Source organism: Pholcus phalangioides, unplaced genomic scaffold, assembly GCF_987345545.1.
Source record: "Pholcus phalangioides strain wild (caught in Gottingen) unplaced genomic scaffold, Ppha-v1.0 ptg000018l_1, whole genome shotgun sequence".
Classification (NCBI taxonomy): domain Eukaryota; kingdom Metazoa; phylum Arthropoda; class Arachnida; order Araneae; family Pholcidae; genus Pholcus; species Pholcus phalangioides.
In genome coordinates this window covers 17,850,997-17,873,550 of record NW_028301611.1, presented here as the reverse complement: position 1 = coordinate 17,873,550, position 22,554 = coordinate 17,850,997, and the positions used below count along the sequence as shown (strand labels likewise).

The 22,554-nt window shown below is 33.5% G+C and overlaps 1 protein-coding gene across 2 annotated transcripts; it reads right to left on the bottom strand.

Moving 5' to 3' along the window:
* Window positions 1-3,396: 3,396 nt before the first annotated feature.
* Eogt (EGF-domain O-GlcNAc transferase) lies at window positions 3,397-21,909 on the bottom strand. Of its 2 annotated transcripts, none has more exons than XM_089247585.1 (16): window positions 21,770-21,909; window positions 20,409-20,629; window positions 18,309-18,406; window positions 16,802-16,910; window positions 15,912-16,012; window positions 14,325-14,429; window positions 11,982-12,088; window positions 11,529-11,632; window positions 11,249-11,335; window positions 10,984-11,055; window positions 9,795-9,878; window positions 8,894-8,962; window positions 7,105-7,191; window positions 6,908-6,999; window positions 5,965-6,067; window positions 3,397-5,159 (listed from the first exon to the last, which is right to left on the bottom strand). In XM_089247585.1, exons 2-16 carry the CDS (start codon window positions 20,586-20,588, stop codon window positions 4,974-4,976), a joined length of 1,584 nt encoding a protein of 527 aa, XP_089103711.1. In that variant the 5' UTR covers window positions 20,589-20,629; window positions 21,770-21,909; the 3' UTR covers window positions 3,397-4,973. The 2 variants fall into 2 exon arrangements, with proteins under 2 accessions (XP_089103711.1, XP_089103710.1); XM_089247584.1 differs by lacking the exon at window positions 21,770-21,909 and adding an exon at window positions 21,445-21,521 and having other exon boundaries at window positions 4,878-5,159.
* Window positions 21,910-22,554: the final 645 nt, after the last annotated feature.

The following is a 22,554-nucleotide window of genomic DNA, read 5'->3' as shown; positions in this document are numbered from 1 at the left end:
CCAAATTATACATCAATTTTCATTCCAGTGAATCTTTTCCAATGGATATCACTGATAAAAAAACCAAAAACTTTTTAACATCAACAATCACTCTTTTGTTACACACAAATACCAACACTCATACCCACCACCAACCACAAAAATAAGCTTATTTCCAAAGCTAAATGTGTCCTCTGCAGAATGACATCATACAAAAATAAACCTCTCCCAAGTGATAATATTCTTCCTATTAAATAAGAAGTGGAACTCAATTATAAGCTCGATAATGAGGAAAAACTAATTGTTCTATGAGTGTATTTTGAAGATACTGTAAAACTGAAATATTGAGTCGTCTTACAAGTTCTGAAAGTTTCAAACATTGAACAAAGGAATCATTAAACAAATAACTTCAAGACTTCACCTCTATTCTTTGATATATATCTCAAAGATATTGTTATTTCATATATTATTTTTAAGGAATGGGGAAGGCTCTTTCAAAATTTTCTGTGCCATAGAAAATAGCTGGTATGAATGCAACCTCCCCAAATGCATAATGTTGTTTCAGATGCATGTAATACACTGAATATAGATTTTCGTTCACAAGTTTCACAAAACTTTTTGGAAACTGTATAATTAGGACCCAAATTCTTAGATTCAAAACTTTGTGAAACCATCAAACTATTCGTTCTACAAAAACTATAATCTTCATTAAAAATTCAAACATAATGTACCTGAAATGGTGCAACTTTTGATCAGCCATATAGCGAACATATTAGAAATGCACCTATTATTGTACCAAAAAAGATAGACTATACATCTCAGTAGAAGTTTTCACTTTCCAGTGTGGCCAAAAAATTATGAAATATTGATGAAAAGACATATCCTAGAGGCTGGAACATATGCCTACCAAAAATGTTCAGAAATTTTAGGATGACCTAATATAAAGTAGAACGTGGTCCATTTGAATTTTAGATAATTTGAACTTTTACAAGCTCCTCCTTGATTTAGTGTTAAAATTGTTTGTTCAATTAAATTTTTCCCCCAAATGATTTGGATATTTTGAAGTTGGAGGGGAAAAAACATGATTTTTTGCATATGAGCAAACTTAGTTTGAAAAATTCTTCAAGAAATCAGACGTTTGCTTTTCTCGACCAGGTTTTGAAAAAAAAAAAAATCCTTAAAGACAAATAAAAGTTTTGAAAAGTATCTTTATCCACTCTTTCTTTGATAAATTAATGGCTAATTTAAGATTGTTCAGCTGGAGTGAATCAAAAATGTGTACTACTTGATACCGATTATGTTGTTCAACCTATGGATCAAGGTGTACCATTCAAAATCAGGATTTTCTTCTTGTCGTCATTAAGAACATGGAAGTACAAATTATAATACATTAATTAAAATACATTTCCTAGATAGCATAAGAACGACAACCAAAATTTGAAAAGCAGATTAGAGAAATGTGAAGGAGGTGCATGTCCTGTTAAGTAGCAGTAGTGATGCTGATTCCAGAACAGTGGAATAATGTAGCAACTAAGATCAATTATAATTATAAATTATTAAAATTTGGGAAATAGTTTCGTAACTGAGGATAAAATGCTGATAATTAATCATTTTTATCCTATGTGATTTATCCAGGATAGATCAATTGGATAATTTGAAATTTCTTCCAGTGACTTTGGACTTCGAATTAACCAAGTTGGACTGTACATAGGCAAAATTTTAAATCAAATCTATTTCAAAGACATTTAAGATAGGAAGATAAAAATGGTTGATGTTCCCCAGCTCAAAATATTAGCATTACGACTCTTCGTAATTCTGTGTTGAGGTCGACTCAGCATTTCTGACACAAGTTGTTTTTAACAATAATGAAAGATATGGTATTGATAAACTGTTCTAACAGCTAACAAGCTATAAAAAAAAAAAGGCTCAGAGCATACGAAGAAATTATTTTGAAACATAACATGAATCCCTACAACAACGAAAGCTAATATTTTAGATGAAAGAAATAAATGCTATATTGAAGTCGGCAATTAAGTCATGAAAGACTTGCTTCAAGTTAAACAGTATCAGTCTCAATATGTGACAACTATAAATCACCAGAAAAAAAAGGAAAAAAATTATCTCCAAAATGCTCATAACAACAGTATATAAAATATTATTTCACTGTAACAGAAATTCATGATGAGTTTGACCAAAATCTGGTGGGCAGTCTAGAAATCTTTGCTTAATGAATAACTAACTCAGTAAACAGTATACAGTAGGACCTCTCTCTCTTGAAGCTTTTTATCTCAGAAAGAATTCCATATTTTGAATAGAGGAAAAACTACCCTGCATTAAAACTGCTGTGTCTCAAAGCAATGTCGAGAACACACCATTTTCTCTTTCGGAAAAAATTCAAACTTTAGCAATTGCCTATAGTCACACTTTATTCTTATTTTAATCAGAGAGAAACACATTTTTGTCTATTTACTATGTGGCAATTGCATCTTTGCTTACCAGTTTTTCACTCACATGACAAAAACTATTGCGGCACAATAATCTGGTTTTGAAAATATGAAAAGAAAAATTAAAACCTAAACAAGATGTTAATTCCAAAAACATTTCCATATATCTCTTGGCCAATGAGTTTTTTGTTGTACTTTTTTCAATATAATCTGAGAAAGTTTCATTCTGCTTTGAGGCCATCACACGTTAAGTTCTAATTCTTGCCTCCTTATTTTAGAACCGGGGGGGGGGGGGGTGTTTACCCTAAATAATAGAAATGTAGTTGATTACGGTAGCGTCTCCAAAGTTCACGATTCTGGATAATATAGGTGATGGAATTTTTCAAAATTCCTTCTCCAAGTCAATTACATATTTTGTTTTGTTTGATTCTTCCAATGAATGCAGGTAATTTCAGCTTTACAGGATTTTATGTTGTGGATGGGGGATGCCTGTCAGTCTCTCATATTAACAGGCCATAGATCTTGTCTTAATGAACTAAGCTAGTGGTTCTCCAAGTGTGAGTGGTGGCTCTCAGGGATGTCCCAACCTCAGTCAGGGGCATCACAAAGAGTTTAGTGCAGGGGCTATTCCACTGCTCATACAGCAAAGCACATATTTGATATTTTAGCCAGGCCAGCTGGTCACTAAGCTATATGTACGTGTTATCAAATAGTTAGGCAGGTCACAATCAAAATACTTCATGCGTTGAAGACTCTTGGTGCCTGTTTAGTGCTTTGAAGTAATTCTTTTCCAGACTATTCTGGGAAGCCACAGATAAACAATAATAAATCCAATGGAGCCGCAGGTGGAGAAAGTTTGAGAACCACTGAACTAAGCAATTGAATCAAAAACAAAATAGGTGAGAGTAAAGTGTAAGCACAAATATGTAAGTTTAAATCTCCCCTCCCACAAGAGACGATTTACTTTTTTTTTGGATAATCTGAATTTTCAATAATCCAAGGTAGCCCCCTCGGGTCCATTCATCTTTCACTATCAAGACTCTACTTAAATATATAAAGGATATTTTGTCTAACTCCTGGCTATAAGAGAGAGTGGGGATGAACACTCTTAGGTAAGCACTTGTTTGTTTGTGCGTGGCAAACCAATCATTTTCCCTAATTAATGTGAATAAGTTTCTTTTATGTTCTGATTATTATCAGTAGATGTGGGCCAAAGTAGCAGTATAATGGATATATAAATTGTTTAATTTTGAGTGTGATTTAAATTGTTTGATAATTATCTAAATGTTCGATTGATTGATCGAATATCAAATTTGTGGTTCTCAACAATGTCTCTGACAGTGTTGCCAAGAGTACAAAAGTTAAACAACCAGAATTTTTAGAACTCTCATAATAGCAACTAAAATCATGATCCAAACAACTTAGAAATTGAAAGATTAGAAAACTAAAAAAAAATTGTCAGTAATATTTTAAATTTTGTACTGTAAACACAAGCTGCTTTGGCCCTGGATCCATCTTTGTCTCAAAATGATAAAACAGTCTAAATACTGTGGAAAACTATTTACAGAAACTAGTTCCAAAAGTGATTTTCCACAGTAATCTATATATTTATATGTAATTGTTTTTTTTATATGTTATGTCTATGTTCTCTACACAAATCTACAATTTTAGACCTATTTTAGAACTTTGTTGTGGCCTGCTAATCATTTTCGGAAAATGGTTGAAAACACTAAAAAACAACTAATTCTAGAATTAATGAAGGAAATAATTTCAGAATCTATAAAAGAAATAATTCCAGAGCAAATTGATGAAAATTCAGAATTAAAGAAAGAAATAATTTCAAAATTAATGAAACAAATAATTTCAGAATTAGTGGAAAAAATAACATATAAATCAATGAGAGAAATAATTTTGTAATTTCTGGACAGAAATTATTTTCAATAAGTAGAAGAGCAGAATTGTGCATGATTAATGAGAAAAAAAGATTTCAAGATGTATTGAAAAGGAAAATAATTTCAGAATTAACAAAATAAATAATTAAAATAATTTAAAGTGATTTCAGATTAAAATTAGTCTCAGAATTAGTTGATTTAATGAATAATTGATCGAAAACTTTTTCAGAATTAGTGATAAAAAATCATTTCCTAACTAATCAAAATTGATACTCAATAAAAGAAATGGTTTCAGAATAAATTAAAGTCATCAATTATTTTTATCCCTGTTTAACTCGAAGCAACATTGGTCCCTTCTATTAAGATGTCACTAAATTGGTGGCCCACTAGTTTCATGAAAAATTTCAATTTAGTCTGCCATCCAAGTCTGAAAGGTTGAAGACCCTTTGTTTATGCGATGCAGGAAAAAAAAAAAACTCCTGGTCAGTAAAATAATAATTTAAAAAAAAGCCAAAAATTTTGCTTTCTTGGGCATTATGGTGATAATGTTTTTTCTTAAAATACGTGGAAACTAAAACTTAAAACCCCTAAAAATTTTTTACAACCCTGTTGATTTAAAGTTGGAGAGAGGTTCTACTGTATTAAGAAAAAATGATGCTCATAACTCATCTCGCATGCCTCTCGTAGAATCACAATCACTTTCACTGCAATTTCTTGATGCCCTGAGATACAAAGGATGGTTTGTCACATGATTTGCTGCTTGCTTTACGAGTCTGATGAATTCACCAACATCAAATGCATAATTGGTGAACTTTGCATGAGCACCAAGTGTTGGATGATGACCCTGAAATAAAATTTTTTTATAAAATTATCTGATATTTGATATGTATTGGTGAAATATTAAAAAAAAACTAACTTAAGGCAAGGTGATGGACTAGGTTTTTTACTGGAGGGGTTAATAACTGCTTCGACATGGAGAGACACCAGTATCATTTAGTTATGGACAACTCCAGGTTGTGGTGTTGAAGGGAGTTGTCTTCTAATAGGGGTAGTAAATAATGTGGAATAACTTACTTCTGGGAAGGGGGGGAGATTGTAAAGTCTAACATAATTGAAACGTTTATAAAAGAAGTACAATAAACATAGTGAAATAAATCAAGAAGCTATTCATTCTTAGCAAACAAATATTTTTATGGGTAGTGTATAATATCATTAATTATTAGTTTTTTCTTTCATTATATGCTTTGTACTGTATTTTGCTCATATATGACATCCATATTTTTTCATGGCTATCTTTTTTCAGAAATCTTGTTGACCAATTTGCTTGTTGTGGTCTTTGTGTACATATGATATTACCTCATGTTCACTCTCTTAGCTTACACATATCTTTGAAGGTGGAAGGCAATTTACAACCAAGATAGATAAAAATCTAACACTCATGGTTTATTATTTCCAGAGTGCATAAATTTAATGAGAGGCACAGAAATTCATTGAGAACGTTATTTCATCAGGCCTTATTGTGATTGTACAATTCAAAAATGTGACGTTTATGCTAAACATCAAATCTGGTTTTGTGTTTTCCCCAGAAGAATGAACAATAAAAAAAGTTCATGCTGAAAACATCACATAGATATGCAGCCCTACTTTACCTCATCCTCTGGAAAAACTTTATCAGACTTTTCCCACGTCAAATACCTGAGTCCGCAAAGTCTGGCCAAATCATAATAACAGTTCTCATCATCACAATTATATCTACGGGAAAAGGAAAAAAAAGGTTTTAAAGTAATCAAAATCTCCAAAAAAGGGGAAAACATTTAAAGAAAAAAGAATAGTTCCAACAGAGCTGGTCCAAGCCCTGATTTATCTGCGTACAAAACAACACAATTTAGCATATCTCCCTCTACTACCAGAATGTGGTTACCACAACTAGATGCAAAAGTTTATTTCATCATCCAAGAGAATAATGCATGCTGACATTCTCTACATGTTGAATGAGTGGGAAAAGAAAAAATATAAAGTCTATGCCCCCTGCTATGGCTAGAGTCAAGTGCTCGAAAGAAAAAACTGTTTACCAGCTGTTTTGAAATCAGTTCTAAACCATAGGTTTCAGTCTGATAGGCTCTGATGGTGACATAAGTGAAAGTCTAATCGGAAAACATTCTTACCAATGCAAACTTTGTTGATAGTTTTCATCACTAAACTACTACTTCTGTTTAACTCTGAGTTTGAAGCTCTACTTTTCAAAGTCTTTTTTGTATAGGGCATCCTTAGCTTTCAGCCAATTCTTCAGCTATTAGATGACAACTTACAATGCCACTTGTGTTGTGACATCCGCACAGCTTGCACTATCTACCATCATTTGGAACTGCCATATTATGATAAAGAGAAGAAAATGCAATCCAACTTTTAATGCTCCAGCTGTCTGCCTTTGAAAAATGTTTTGACTCTGGTGCTTTTTGCATCTCTTGAGGAATTTTACATTGTGCAGGTTTCCTATGCCACACACATGCACACAACTTAAACTGGCCCCTTGAAGCCCAAGACCAGCTCATTGAAAACAGAATTTCACATCAGACTTTGCATTGATCTTACATTTCGAAAACGCTTCCCCATCTTGGCATGAAAAGCATATGTGTCAGTCCAGCACCATGTATTCCAATGAGTATGTCTGTATTGTAACTGATCTGGAGTAAAACAATTAGAAACACATAATTTTAGAACGCGATAGCTACAATTTTGGGCTTAATTCTCAGCAACATATGAGACACAAATGAGAGAGAATAATATACCTCTAGCTGCTTTTGGAAAGGCAAGTTGCGGTTGAAGTTCACTTTCTGGACAATGAACTGAGGAAGAGCTTCCATTGCCGATATCAACTGAAAAAAACAAGAATCGACATCGATAACAACATTGAATGTATAAAATTACTAATACATTTTTAGTGATGACAACTGGTGTGTTTTTTTGAAATCACTATTATTTAGACGGTGTTTGCTTTTGTTGATGGTAGACCAGCATTATTATTTGCATTTGTGATATTAGTGGCAATCTTTTTAAAATTTGTTTTCAATGCTGAAATTTAATTTTTTACATATTTATAATAGTAGTAATAAATTGATTAAAAATAGTCTGATGCAATGATAAATGAAAAAAAAAAAAAAAATGATAGGAACATCAGCATTCTAGTTGAACACCACATAGATTGGGCTTGCTGACACACAGAAGTCTGCACAGATTCAATTATAAAAAATTTCCCACACTATGACGTTCAAAAAGTTCAGAGACTTATTTTAATAAGGACGAATGAATACAGATAGAACATGTTTATATTTGATGTTTCCTTCGAAGTAACTATCCTGTGCAATTATGCATTTTTCATCGTTCATGCAAAGATATGAATGTGGATGTTTTTTTGTTCCCCCTCTCCAGTGCTTCTGTCACTGCCCGTTGGAACCTGAGAATAGTTGCCCCATAACCAAATTCTTAATTCAAGGAAAAAGTCACACAGGGAAAGATCAGGGGAATAATATAGTTGTGGAAGTCTCAGAATGTGATGTTGCGATAAATAATCCGACAACAGAAAGAACATGTGAGCTGGCGCATAGTCATGAGGGAGCACTCATAATGCATAGCCTTCCAAAGATATGGTCACTTACATCTCACTGAATCATGCAGATGTTAAGGTCCCTCCTGGTGTCAGATTACCTGTCAAAACATCATATTCTGATACTTCCAACCAGCTTATATACCTGAATTTGCCCCAAGTGACTTTTCTTCTTTTCCTCAGATGAAGAATTTGCTTAAAGGGCAATGATTCTCAGGGTCTGAAGTGCAGTGAGTAATGGCAAAGGAGCTGGAGGATGTGATGGAAAAGCTTGCAATCTGCATTTACATCTTTGTATGAACAATGAGAAAAATATATAATTGCAAAGGGTAGTTACTTCAAAGGAAACACCAAATAAATGGGTTCTATCTGCATCCATTCTTTTGTAATAAAATAAATCCAGGTACTTTTAGAATGTAGTAGTATACAACAATCAGATAGTTTTTTCAACGCCAATCAGCAGTTATCCGATAACTCACCAGTACTGTATGAGCTAAGCTGTGAGATTATGTTATATGGGTTGTATCCTTAAACAACAGTTTCAAACATTTATGTACATTAGACTCCATAATCTTGCTGTGAACTACTTTACACACTTTAATCCGGCATGCTTAGGTAGGCTTCCTTCGAGTGAAGAAGAGAAAAGCATGTCACTGCATTTCTGTGCACAGAAGTTTATTTGAATGGATTTTTTTAAAACCATTTCCCAGTAATTTGCTGAAACATAGGTCTGATATGTGTCGAATTAGTGAAAGTCTACTGTGATTTCTGTTTTGAGAAACAATCAAAGCCTTTGATTCTATTAAACTATTCAATATTTTAACAATCAGATCGACCAAAGATGGTCCAGGTGGGGTTCATTTTTAGAGGCTATTCTCAGGTCCGTCATTAGGGGGATGGGGGGGGGGAGCATTGCCCCCCCCCCCCCGGCTTTTGAAAACACACTACAAATGGTTTTTAAAGTTAAAACTTACTTCATCTTCATTGAGGATTCTGCGGTACTGAGTTCCTCTAGAAATGAGAGTAACTCTTACTTTTCCTGCCTGGAAGTAAAAAAAGGGAAAAAATGAAAATCGTAGAATAACCAGAAAAACATTGGAACAGTGTATTAGTTTTTTCTTAACCAAAGTTTTTGACGTGTTTTTCTTTTCTAACACAAAAACTATTTCTCGAAAATGTGCTGTCTTGAAATTTTTTGTCTTGTCAGTCTCGAGATAGAGAGGTTTCACTGCACATAAGCATTTCTGACATAAGTTTTTTTTTTGGCAGTGAGATGAATAATAATGTTTCATAATTTTCAGTTTCAAATAAACGTTAGATGGATCACAGATTAGACATTAATCTGGGTTATTTAACTAAAAAATGTAGATGGCTGAAAAATAATCAAAAACTTGATCATTGATCATTTTTGTTGCACCACAGTCATTTTCTGCATATGACGGCTAATTAGACGGGACCTACAATTTATTGCTGATTCCGAATGGCAGCTTTTTTCATACTCACCGAGGGGTTGATGGGCTAACCCCTCGATGTGGGTTACTCTCTGCGGTAGCAAGCTTTTTCTGTGGTCATGTCAAAGCTTCTGTTGTATCCCTGTGTCAGGAAAGTTTCTGACAAGGACCAACCGAGTATCAAACTTGCGACACTTCTAAACATCCTTTGGTACTTTAGGTGAGCATCTTATCAATCTGGGCTACCGCACACATCAAACTTGAGGGAAAGGAAAGAAAACTTAAGAAAAAACTGTGTATGTGAGCAGCAATTTGAATGTGATTTTAATGAGCTGGTCACTGATAATAAATAAAATCTTCTAATAAACATTGATAAGAAATAGAGTAATTCAACAGTAATGTCATAATCAAACATTTAACGTACAGGCGATTCAGAATTTATTCGTAATCTGTGCCGGATATGTTCCGAAAAAGCTTGGAACAGCCCACTTCCTTCACAGCCTGGAATCTGTAAATTTCAACAATAAAAAATAAATCAGTCTCGGTTCTTATTTTCTAGATTAATAACAATGAAATTAAATAAATGAATATGAAACCTACATAGTAAAACAACAGATTTAATTTGGAATAAAAATTAACTGTCCAGATGTTTTCTTATAATTCATCTAAAATTGTATTTTTGAGTGAAACTAGCTTGCACAAATGTCTTGTCAATACCTAATTTCCCTTGGAGTATTGTACATGAAATAATAATGACAAATAATTCAGAAATTCTCATAAAGTATCTTATTGCAATAATAGGCAAAAATACTGCAAGGAAAAGTTTTTATCTTCAACTTTTATTTTCAAATACAGTGTGAGCACAGTAACTTTGTTATGAAATTTTTTTAAAATAGATTTTGGTGTCTATAATTAAATATAGCATTTTTCTAAGCTGTGTAAAGCTTCATCCATACCAAGTCATAAAACTTCATGAGAAAATCTTAAAGAAAGGATGGGAAAGAAATTGAAAGAGAAAAAAAATCAGTTCTGACATTCACTCTAAGAGAGGGTTTTCTATGCAAACTGTAGAATGCATTTTCGTGCAAATATGTGACCCAGCTGTTCAAGCTCTTCATGACAGGATAAAAAAACATCTCCAGCAGAACCATTTCCCCATTCTCATTTCTTCACAAGATCTTACTTTTCTAGTGAACACTCTTTTATGAACATGATGATCCTACACCAAAAGCTATGTTGAAATTTTCAGCCTTTAAAAAGGGATTTGAAAACACTCATCTCTTTACTATGATGTTTCAAAAGTTTCCTCATTTTTTGATAGGTAAAGTTGAAGCATTGAATCAATAGATAGCTTATAGCACAGGGTAAGTAAACTTAAGTTAAATTAGAGATGTCGTATGTAAGGTTATCTCAAAAATTTTAAGAAAAGGACCAAAATCTGCAGAGCTTATAGATCACCTGCAGATGATTAGGAGTCTACTGTGTGAAACACAGCATTCAGCAACTTGTGTTATGAATTTTTAGGTTCAACATTTTTGAACAAAGAAAAAAAGTATGTTCCTTTAAGATAAACTACTTTATAAAAGAGTACAGAAAACAACCTCCACACATACCAATGGCATGTTGTAATACATCCCGAATATCATCCGTGGCAAAAGAGGAAGAACAACATCTTTGAAACAAACCTGTAAATTTTTTAATCAAGTGAGAAAGATATGTTGATGAACAAAAAAAAAAATCTCAACACTGATAAAAGATATGAAAAATAAACCCAAATGACATACAAAAAATTCAGACATTAAAAAGAATGTTCAAAAAAAAGAAAAAAAAAAAAAAGATGCATTTTCAGAAATCTTTCATAGCATTGAAACAAGATACCTTTTTGCCTTTGAACTGTCCTAAATCCATGACGGGGTGTTTTGTGAATGCATCCCAGGTTATAGCAAAGTTGCTGTAATATGGTATCTGGAAATATAACCACAGCAAAAAATGTTTCAATGAAGACTCGTGTAACTATCTTCTGGAGCAATAGTAGTAGTAGTAATAATAATACTAATAAAAATTGCATCACACAATTGGGCGTTAAGACAACAAAAACAAATAAAATTATAATAATATTTCATCAACTAATATTAACAAATGAAAGAATTATACTCACTGTGTCCCAAACCAGGATGTATACGTCCTTGTCAAATGTATCATTCAAGTGCAAGGTAGCGTAAAGGTTCAGGAAATCACAGAAATGATGATACATATTCACAGCTACAAATTTACAATAAAACATGAAACATAAATATTGGATGAGAACCAATATAAAATTTCATCAAGTCAATAATTTATCAGTTTCAAGAAGAGGTGGATTTTTAACCGGATTGAGACACATAGGCTACATATTCAGTTTAAAATCTAAAATTTATCTACATCTGAGTTTCCTAAACTTTTTGCTCCGTTGCACCCCCTTCAGAATTTTTATCTCCCTCTTTGTCTTCGGACCCAGATAATCGGAATGAGAGTCACATATCTTCACCACTGGACTACACAGCACGTCATCAAACTGGTTTTACGAAGATTTTAAGGATATTTTGTATATTGAAACTGGTGTGATACTTACTAGCATCCAATTTCATGATGAATGTAGGCTTATCTATGACGACATCACACACTTCAGTGGATACAGGGTGATATGCTAGTTCAGTAAAATGCTCTAGTTCAGCATACCTATATGAACAAATAAGTAAACATAGGCAAGCAGAAGGGGGAGAAAATAAAAGATATTCATAATTGATATTAGATTACAAGTAATATATAAAGTTGTACACGAAAAACCAGCCTGCATGAACTAATTTCACTCACTCATCAACCTACATTCAATTCTTTTTGTTCTTGACATGGTTGCAAATGTTTATTCAAAGAGCTTGAATGATTTTTATAAGAGATAAAGCCTAGACTTAAATCTACTGCATTGGATTATGGGTGTATCAGATAAGTATTAGGCTGTACGTGTTGTTCAGTAGAACTTGAATAATTCAAAGAGGACAGCAAAAAGAAGTTTGAATTATCCAATTTATCAGTAGTATAACAAAACTTTCACAAAATGTCAAAAACTCTTGATAATTATAAAAATGTATTGAATACCATTGCAGTGCCAGTTTCATTATTATTGCAACTACATAGTTTGTATGAAACTTATACGATACATCATGAAAACTATTTCTTTTATAACATTATGCAATTTTAATTTGCTTCATTTTCGATGCCATAAAGTTCTAAAGTTCTATCTTCAAGGGCGATTTAGAGAATGAAAGATGCAAATTTTGAACTTCAACAGCCTTAATTTCACTGATATATATGTGTATATGATATATATCTGTAGCCTCTACAATTGTTGGAATAGGGCCTAACTCAGTTTCTTAGATTCATTTTATCCACTTCATGAAAAGATTTAATGTTACTTTATTCTATACTTTTTCAATAATGCCAGCATCGTTAAATTAACACTTTTTTTTTTTTTGAAAAATGTCACTAGGTCACATTGATATTCCAAAATAAACAGTAATGCTAGGGAGTCATGAATCTTCAACATATTTTATCAGATAATAAAATAGGATTTCAGCACTCATCCTTTAAACATTCTGTATGTGGTAGAGTTGATTATGACATACACCAGGGGTTCTCAAAATGTGTGCTGCCAACCTTTATTAGGGGAGCCGCAGAGAGATGGCTTTGACAAAGGTTTTCTGAAGAGACTCTTTGTTTAACTGCTTTTGGGGGAAGCAGTATAAAGAAATTCTATTCAAATCTAATATAAAAACAGTATGTGTGAGTTATTTCTACCAAAAGGATGGAGGGACTAGTCACATTTTCTGATATTTCAATTATTTCAGTTAACAAGATCTTCACAAGTGCAGTCAGCAAAGGCTTGCGACCCACAAAGCCAAAATTTACAAGGAATTATTATTTGTGGAAAGAAAGATGCATGAGGGGAATTTTCATGAGTAATGAATTAAAGAGGGGGCAGTTGCACAACTGCAGACCCGATATGTAAGATGAATATTGCTTCAAAACTACAAACAGTTGTACTTATCCTGTTGTGTGAACTGATACTCTTCATGAACATCTTTCACAGGCTGGATGAACTTTGGTCTGTGGGCTGAAGTACCCCTGAACAAATGGATAACACCAGGAATATGTCAACGACATCACGACCAGAGACTTGAAATATGTCTACATGAACCTACTTACACATGCTCTGAAGTGTTTGGAAGTCAGTGGAGAATATTTACAGTAGTAATTGTGAAGATCATTACTCATTAGCACTTTTTACTATTACTACTTAACCGTACATGTACCTCATACACATTCCTCTAGGGAATTTCTAATGAATTGGTTGGTACATGCAAAAGGAATGTGTGTGTACATGTTGTGAACCTAACGTGAAGTTAGTTTCTGTGTAATTCTTATTATGCGTAGTGCTGTCACCTGCCGTCAATTTTTCTAATAACCATGAGTGAAGTGCAATGATTAATTGCACTGTTGTAGAACTATTGTTCTTGGTAGTGAACTTATTAGCACAACAAAATACTATTTTGAAACTGCTTTTAAAATCTACATTGAAACTCATCAGCACTACAAAATCATATTACGATTGCATTTTCACTGAATGACTTCTATGAGAGTGATGTGGACCATTTTCGTGCTGTATGAATATTATGTTATGAAAAAAAATCAACTAACATACACAAAAATTTTGAAACCTTGAGAATTTCTTTGATTATGATATCGAGGCTTTACTAATGTGCCGGACCAACATTTTACCAGGGTTTTTTGTAAAAATATTTAATTTTTTTTGGTACATATTTTCAAAAAAAACCACAAATAAGAATCACAATTGAATGCCTTTAGCAGATGCATATTTTAGCACATGCAAATGAATGAATGACTTACAAATTATTACCATGACTGAAGAGGACTCTTGTGCTGCCCTTGCGCCTTCAATAATGTCTTGTTTAGCTTGCAATGCCCACCGACTTGTCCTTGTCTAACAACATCTTCCCTATACCTGAAAAAAATCACTTTATTATATACTGTGAGATGTAAGTCTTAAGTATGTAATAAATACAAAGACTTTGTTAACCAACTCTTAATTGATCTGCAGTCAAGCCAATATTACGATACGGGGGAAATTGTTGTACCTTGACCATAGAAACACTTGAAATAGCTTTAACAGTAATGCATTCTGGCTGATATTTTTACAGTGCAAGAGATTAGAAGCACATAATCTCAACTGAATGTTGTTTCAGCTCTCTGTCTGTGACTTTGCGAGTAGGGACATTTTAATAATAAAATTATGTGCTTGTTTTTGCTGCGTCTCTTCTGAACATTGCAAGTTTAATGAAATATTTCCAGTAATTAGAATCTATGCAGTTGCCTGATAAATGATACTAAGCGCTGTGAATAAAGTCATTAAAATTTTTCCCGAATGGTGGAACACAGTGTAACTTGAAACAAAAAGATCATGCACTGTTGGAAAAGTATAAAACATAAAATTTTCTTAGTTTACTTTAAAATACTCAACTTCACTAACTTTTAATACTTCTTTTTCATTTAAATACAATCTATATTTCAAATTTTAGTTCAATACTTCTTTCTTATAAAAACTTCAAATACATTCACTTCTTCTCTTACATTCACCTTTGGTTATTTCCTGGTCAAATTTGTTGGAAAAACAAAGTTCACAGTGTGGGATGCACCCAACCAAAACTTTTGCCAAGTGAATTTCATTAAAAGGAGAGGTGAGAAAATATTTTATTGTTCACCAGTGCCAGGTATAACTAAATGTTGACATTATGAATCACTTTACGAAATCACCTAGCATCGAGGGAATTTGATGGAAATTCTAAAGATTTAAAAACACATTTAATTTTCTCTTTCTTCAAGTGCAATGTAGAATAATTATGTGCATTTCATCTACATAAATATGTTTCTACATCCATTACCATTTCTTTTGTGTATGTCCATTAATAACCAGATGTGTCATTTTTTGATATTTTTTATTTTAATATGATTTAATATTTAAAAAGAAATACTCATTATATTAAAATACTCATATATTATTAATAATAATTATTTTTCCAGTCGTATTTGTAATTTTCATCTTTGTAATTTCACCCTGTTTTAAGATACAAGACCCCCCTTGTTGTACCTTGGAACATTTTTGCCTTTCAAAAATCCATATTTCATGATCGCAGTAAGAAAAAAAAAGTAATAAAAAATTTACTCAATGTTTCATACAGTATATAGTTACTGAAAATAAATTTGGTGAAATTTTATGGCAAAAATTGACTGAGAAAAAAAGTTTGAATAATAATGTTCCCAAAAAGGTATATATCAGACTCCCTTACTCATAAAAGCAGCATCTCGACTAGCCAGTGTTTTTACATAAACTCAAATTTAAGATCAAACTCTAATTGCTCTAGTAATTTCAAAAAAAAAAAAATAATAATAATTAACATACATAATAACAATTATCATATGAACTTACCTCATTGGTTCAGTTATGTTCAAAAGTGAATCAAAATCAAACATTATGTTTCGACCTCTACAGAACTTTACATTTTCAGCACATTCCAGGTAACTGTCATTCTGAAGAAAAAACAAATGGATAAATGTTAGCTTTGATTCTGTAAGCCAATATAAAAAACCAGCAAAACACACTCAACTTTTTAATGCAACAAAAGTATAAATTCAAATCATGATAGAAAATGGACCATTTGCTTTATTTTTTTCATTTACTCGGAAAGCTTTGCAGTATGGGTTGGCATCACTAAACGACATTATGCACCTAATTAACCAGTATCTAAACATTTCTCATATCCTATTTAATTTTGTGTAACTTATGAGAGTTGATTTTTAAAGTTTGTTTTATATTGTATATAACAGGTGACATTTAGAGGTGACAAAATGTGGAGTTTACACCCCCTTCAGAAAGTAGCTAAATGTAGCACCTTGGTAACAGTTGTGTGTTTATTTTCTCTGTGCTTGCTTGATTGGACTGGCTTTCTTACTATTTCTTTTCTCTAGTCTACCAATGCTCACACACATTCCAGTATGTACCTGTTAGAAATTCCATAGAGGAATGTGTACAAGATGCATGCATGGTTAAGTAGTAGTAGTAGCTTCTCTTATCTGAAGCAATAACCACCCCAGGTAGGGACAGTACAAAGACAGCATACAACACATCTAGAAAAGAGACTTGTAAGATGTTATGCTGAGGCACACTTTTGCATGGAAAAGAAAAATTTGTTGTCTCCTATGCGAATCAAACCCATGTCCTCTTGTGCGAGCAAGCACACTAGCCAATACACCTAAGAAGGAGAGACAGAACTTTCATTTCCATAAACGATAAACATCTGATAGGACAAATTATCTTACTTCATTTGATGGCTCACATATCATTCTCATTTCTTTTTTTCTCTCTTTTATATAGCCGAAATCCCCCTCATTGAAAAATATTTTTCGTTGCTCTTCTTTAGTCTTTGCCCTGGAATAAGAAACATTTAAAATATAATTTGACACCCAAAACAAAATCAACCTTGGCTGAAGATTACCTTTATTTTCTGACTATCATCCACTTTTTTTTTAACTACAATCTCCATAATTACAAGGAAAAACAACTATTTCAACTTTATTTTTCCACTCACATATACCAATTTCAATTTATTCTACTTTTTTAGTTTCAGTTGACACTTGGAACCATGACCAATCTGCAGAGAAAACGATACATTTTCAGCAGTAACTAAATAGAACATTATTTACTGCTGTTTTATATTATTTATCAAGTTTAAAACAAATGAGCTAGACATTGAGCCAGAACAATAAGCTCAAAGCAATAGTTGAATTGGGCAAAATTGAAAAAAAAAAAACACCCCATAACGCATAGGGATTGTTATTGACTAGTGTATATGCAGTATCACAATTTTCAACTTTTTAAAAGTTGTTCCCCCATCTTGTTTCAATTAAAACCCATCTGTGGAAAATTTTAGCTCAACCAGAAAACAGCTAAGCAACCCTCAAATGCCTTGAAAATGGGATATAGTAAACAATGTTAATTTCCTATACGCATAGAGTAATTCAGTTCAAAAGCTGTATACTCTTCTCTATCACCAACTATTTTTTTTCTTAGAGAAACTTATGAGGACACATCCAGGCAGCCCTAGCAATAGTTCAAAAACATTCTAAATCCAATTTCTAAAAAAAAAATTAGTCTCCCGCAACGATTTGATTTCCAAAATGTAAGCAAAAATTTAATTACAAGTCATTGTGATGCAGTAAGTGCAGTGCAGGGGAGGGAGGGGATAATAACATATTCCCCCCCCCCCACACTTCACTTACTGCATCACAATTACTTGTAATTAAATTTTTGCTAACACCTCGGAAATCGCTGTGCAATACTCATCTTGGTTTAAAAACTGCTATTAATCCCAATTAGAGATGTTTACAGTTGGATAATTAGTATCTGTAAAATTTGTTCCAAGGATCTGGAATCCCCCTGTATAATGTAAAATATAATATAATTTTCAGTATCCTATCTTGATATAAATGCTAAATTATTCAATTTTGGAGCTTTTCATTTCAGCCTTCTGCCAATTTTTGTCTTTTTTACAGTGCTCTTTTAGAGTTTCATAAACCTTATCATTAAATTTGTGGCTGTACTTGGAACAAATTAAACAATTTTCCATAGAAACCTGTGGAAATTCACGTTTTGCCATACAAAGATTTCGGCTAACAAATGTAATTTTGGATAGAATAATCTTAATTAGCCTAGGTATGCATGTATTTTACGTAAGCTGTGTTACATAAAAAATATGGGAGAGTAACCATTTGCACTGTGAGCAATATTTTTAAAAAATTAATTCAAAGAAATGAGAAAGTATCCTACCATCCACCGCTATCGCCATCACATGCAGGGTATGTATATCTATTTTTCATTGAACACTTTTTCTCGTATCCCCAACATTTCTTTGTATCCAGATATTTCTGTAAAAAAATAAAAGAAATACACCAAATGAAAATAATGCAATTTAATATTAAATCTAAAAAAATTGCACAAAATAAAACCTGCAAAGCAAAAGAGGTCATTTGACAGTGAACAGGACTAAATTTAGACATTTAGAATTCTCAAGACAAGGCTAAAAAGAAAATATAGTTTCAGCACATTTGAAGTCCACTAATCAAGTTTCCCCCTGGAAAAATTAAATAATGAATTTTATCAGCAGTTGATTCCCGATATGGGGTGCCTGGACTCTTAGGCCTCTGGACAGCTTTTTTTACTGAAGATCCACTGCCCAGTTGTAGAAATATGAGGGGGGGGGGGGAAACTAATGCCAAATTGACGTAAATGAATTATTTAAAAATAAAAGTAAGAAAAGCACAGACACAATGTTGGTAGATTGCAGTAGTAATAATGTTATGTGAGGTATGAAAGCCTGGATAACCACATTCTTCAGGAGTGTGAATTTTCTTTCTGAACTACATCTCAATCTCCGCTTGGTTATCCAGGATTTCGTACTTTGTATAAACAGCGGAGAGTGACATAGTTTCTCTCTATATGTTGCCATCTAAGGGCTAATGTCGTAAGAGGTAATAGCTGAGAGAGGATGCAGTCCATGCGCAGTCCTGTTCAGCATTTATACATATGCTCTAAGGCAGCGGTTCTCAACCGGTGCTCCACAGAGCCCGGCTCTGTGGCCACTTGAGGACAGTAAAATAAACCAATAAATTTGATAAACAAACAAAAAAAAGAGGCCTAAAGGGTACCGCAATATAAATAATATACTATAAAGGGCCCCTGAAGTTAAACAGGGCTCCGCCATAGGAGTTATACACTGAAATGGGCTCTGCGAGTCAGAAAAGGTTGAGAACTGCTGCTCTAAGGAATGAAAATATCTGTCTGTAGTTCAATGGCTGGAACTCTCGCTCGGACAGCGAGAGATTGGTGGCTCGATTCCCCACAGAGGAATGTGAATTTTCTTTCTGAACTACATCTTGATCTCCGCTTGGTTATTCAGGCTTTCGTACTTCGTATGAACAGCGGAGAGTGACATAGTTTCTCTCTAATAATTGTATGATTTGGCACAAAATGTACTGGTGGCAACATCTCTTGATAGAATAAAACATTTTAGCTCTTTTGGAGTTCAATATATGCTATTACATTACATTTACAAATAAAAGATATAATTCTTCTATTGTTCAATAAATTTTTTCTCTAATAGATGGCAACAGTTTCTACTGTTATAAATGGGGGTTCATGGCAGATGCTAAGGTTTCCATGGGGTGAGTGACTAAAAATATTTAGGAACTCTGCTGAATTAGATCAGTGACTCTCAAATACTTTTAGTCATGCTCCCCCTAGAAATCTTGGTGTATGTCATGGACCCCAATTTACAGCAACAGAAACTACAGCCACCCATTGGCGAAAATGTTCTCAAACAATGGAGCACTTACTAATGAAGCACCCCAACCCAAGTGGTGAGTAAGATGATCATCTTTCACCATGAAGGTTAACTTCAGGGTTCAATCAAAGGGAAGAACATTGAAAACAAGTTCTTTACCTATTGAGTCTAGGGCGGCCATCGATAGATGCCGCCTTCACTTCCCACCCACCTCCATTGGTTATAAATTGCTACATGACATTATGGCTGGAGTGGGTGTGCAGTAAACGTGATGCAATAGCAATGTCATCTACTGGACTGCAAAACAACTAAAACAACGTTTCATACTCCAATTGAGAGATGTCACCACTAGTGAAATTTTTGTCGAATCAAAACATTATTACAACTGTAGTCTACCATCCTTACAGCAGTGCTTAATTTGAATAAAACTTTTCTTTCCAAGTAATTTTTCCTTCTACATCAGCATATAATTTTTCACAATCACGCCATGGGCCCCCCAGTATAAAAAGGGTTAATAGGTCCCCCAGTATAAAATCCAATCAAGAAACAGCTGAATTAGATTACGTGAAAAAAAAATATAAAATTACTTTATATTTGCATTTCTTGCTTTTCTTACAGAGTTCTTTCCTCTCAAGATGATTTGAGAAATAACAAGGGATATGTTCGGCTGGTAAATCTGGTTCAAAATCAGTCTGATCGCCTTCGGTTAGAACAATGAAATCAGGTAAGCTGAATACTATAACCCACATAAAGGATCCTAAAAGCATTTTTTTCTTTGTCAATGATGATGAAGCAAATATCAGGCAATCTAAAAGAGAGAAAATGGAAAAAAATTGAATTTAAGTGGTTTACTAAAATATTAACCTTTTCACGCTCACACAGTGGAAGTTTCATCACCTTCAGAGTCTAAGGTTAATTTTACAGAGTTGGTAAAAAAACCGTTTTTTTTGGTTTAAACCAGGTTTATAGCGATAACCTGTCTATAATATTTTTTCTAGGTCCCTACAGTATCGTTATAGACAGGTGCCATAATAAAAATTCTCAGGTATAAAGCTATTAGAAAAATTACTCCAGTGAAACCTGTCTATAACGATACTGTAGGTACCTAGAAAAAACATTGTTATAGACAGGTTATCGCTGTAGACCCAGGAATCTTCAACCCATTGCTCCCTGAAGCACCCAATGCTCATTGCATGTGTCCGATTTGGTGCTCGTGAGCACTTGACCAACTTTCCAACTGAACACCTTGTACATTTAATGATTGAAATCATCCTAATTCTATGCATTTGTATGCCAAACTTGCTGTAAAGGTGGTGTTCTTTTGGTGATGGGAAAAGGCAGTGCTTGGGGCTAGAAAAAGGTTGAAGACTTTTGAGCATTTGCGATACTTCTATTAAATAGGAATTCCACTGGGACGAAAGAAAATATCATTATAGGCAGGTTTATCGTTAAAGGCAATACCATTATACACAAGTTTCACTAGTATCATTACAGTAAATAATCTACAATGGCCTATATACAGTAAGAAATTATCAACCTAAGTAATTTTTGAAGGGGGGAAAAAATTCATTTGACAGTATAGATAAAAATATATTCTTTTAAAAGATCGGTTTTTAAATGTACCTTAGGAAATTCGGATATAGCCACAAGTGGAAGAATAATCTATAACGTAAACACTATGATAGGGACCTGGAATAATGTCAACTCTACCAGTTGTAGGATCGAGTAGGAGGTTTCAAATCGGGACAGGATGACGCATTCATATTATGACCTACTTAACTAAAGAAACAAATTATGGAGAGGATGAGTAAACACTTAATTATTATTCACGTAACTGGTTGGTCACTCCCATTTGGCCCGCTTCCTCATTCTCCCACGTTAACATTAATTACGCAAATAAACAATATGAAATAGAGCACGTGCACAAATGAAATGATAGACAATTCACCTTATTGATGTAAAATTCAAAAAGAAAACATCACGTTAATATCGCGCTTTTTGCCTCGTTTAATTCATTTCAAACCGCTAAACGTATGCCTCCAGTACCGCCACATGCATTCATTCGTAGGGTCCCGCTGCGATGTAAACAAAGCATCTGAACTTGCAACTGAATTATACGGATTTTTCGGATTAAAAGATCCGTAAAAACAAGCTGATCATATTTTTTCCAGAGAAATACGCTAAAATACGGGACATTGCCAATTATTGCCAAGAATGACGCTAAAAGTGCACAAAGTTGCCAAATATTGCTGAAACTACGGTAAAATCGAAACGAAGCATTACTGAAAATTCAGTGGGTTAAAATGAATTTCACGAAATAAAACGTTCAACAAGACAAATGTAGGAGATTAATGTTCTTATTATAGTTGTAATTATCATAAGGGGTCATTCAAGTATTACGTCAGCATCGGGGGGGGGGGTTTCGGATTTGCTGACTACTGATGACAAGGGGGGAGGGGGTTTGAAGGTTGCTTACGTCATCAACCACCCCCTTTTTTTTTTTTAATAATAACGTGATCCACACGCATTCCCAAGGGATCAGTATGATCCGTCCAGGGAATTTGTTAGTGTTAGTAAACATCCATGCCCGAACCGGGATTCGAACCCAGACCTGCACAGTGAGAAGCGGATCAAAAATGGCTGAAAATCAGCTTACGTAATACTTGAATGGTCCCTAATATAATTTATGAGTTGAAAAATAATTTCAATTTTTGAATTCAATGAAGGATAAAA

What these genes read in the sequence shown, in the direction of transcription:
- Eogt (XM_089247585.1), bottom strand. Translation starts at nt 20,588, where the DNA reads ATGCTTTTAGGATCCTTTATGTGGGTTATAGTATTCAGCTTACCTGAT. An exon ending in GATGGCGATAGCGGTGGATG is followed by an intron (nt 16,911 to 18,308) that starts GTAGGATACTTT and finishes TTCTTATTCCAG; the next exon opens with GGCAAAGACTAAAGAAGAGC. An exon ending in GAATCCTCAATGAAGATGAA is followed by an intron (nt 7,192 to 8,893) that starts GTAAGTTTTAAC and finishes TGTTTTTTTCAG; the next exon opens with TTGATATCGGCAATGGAAGC.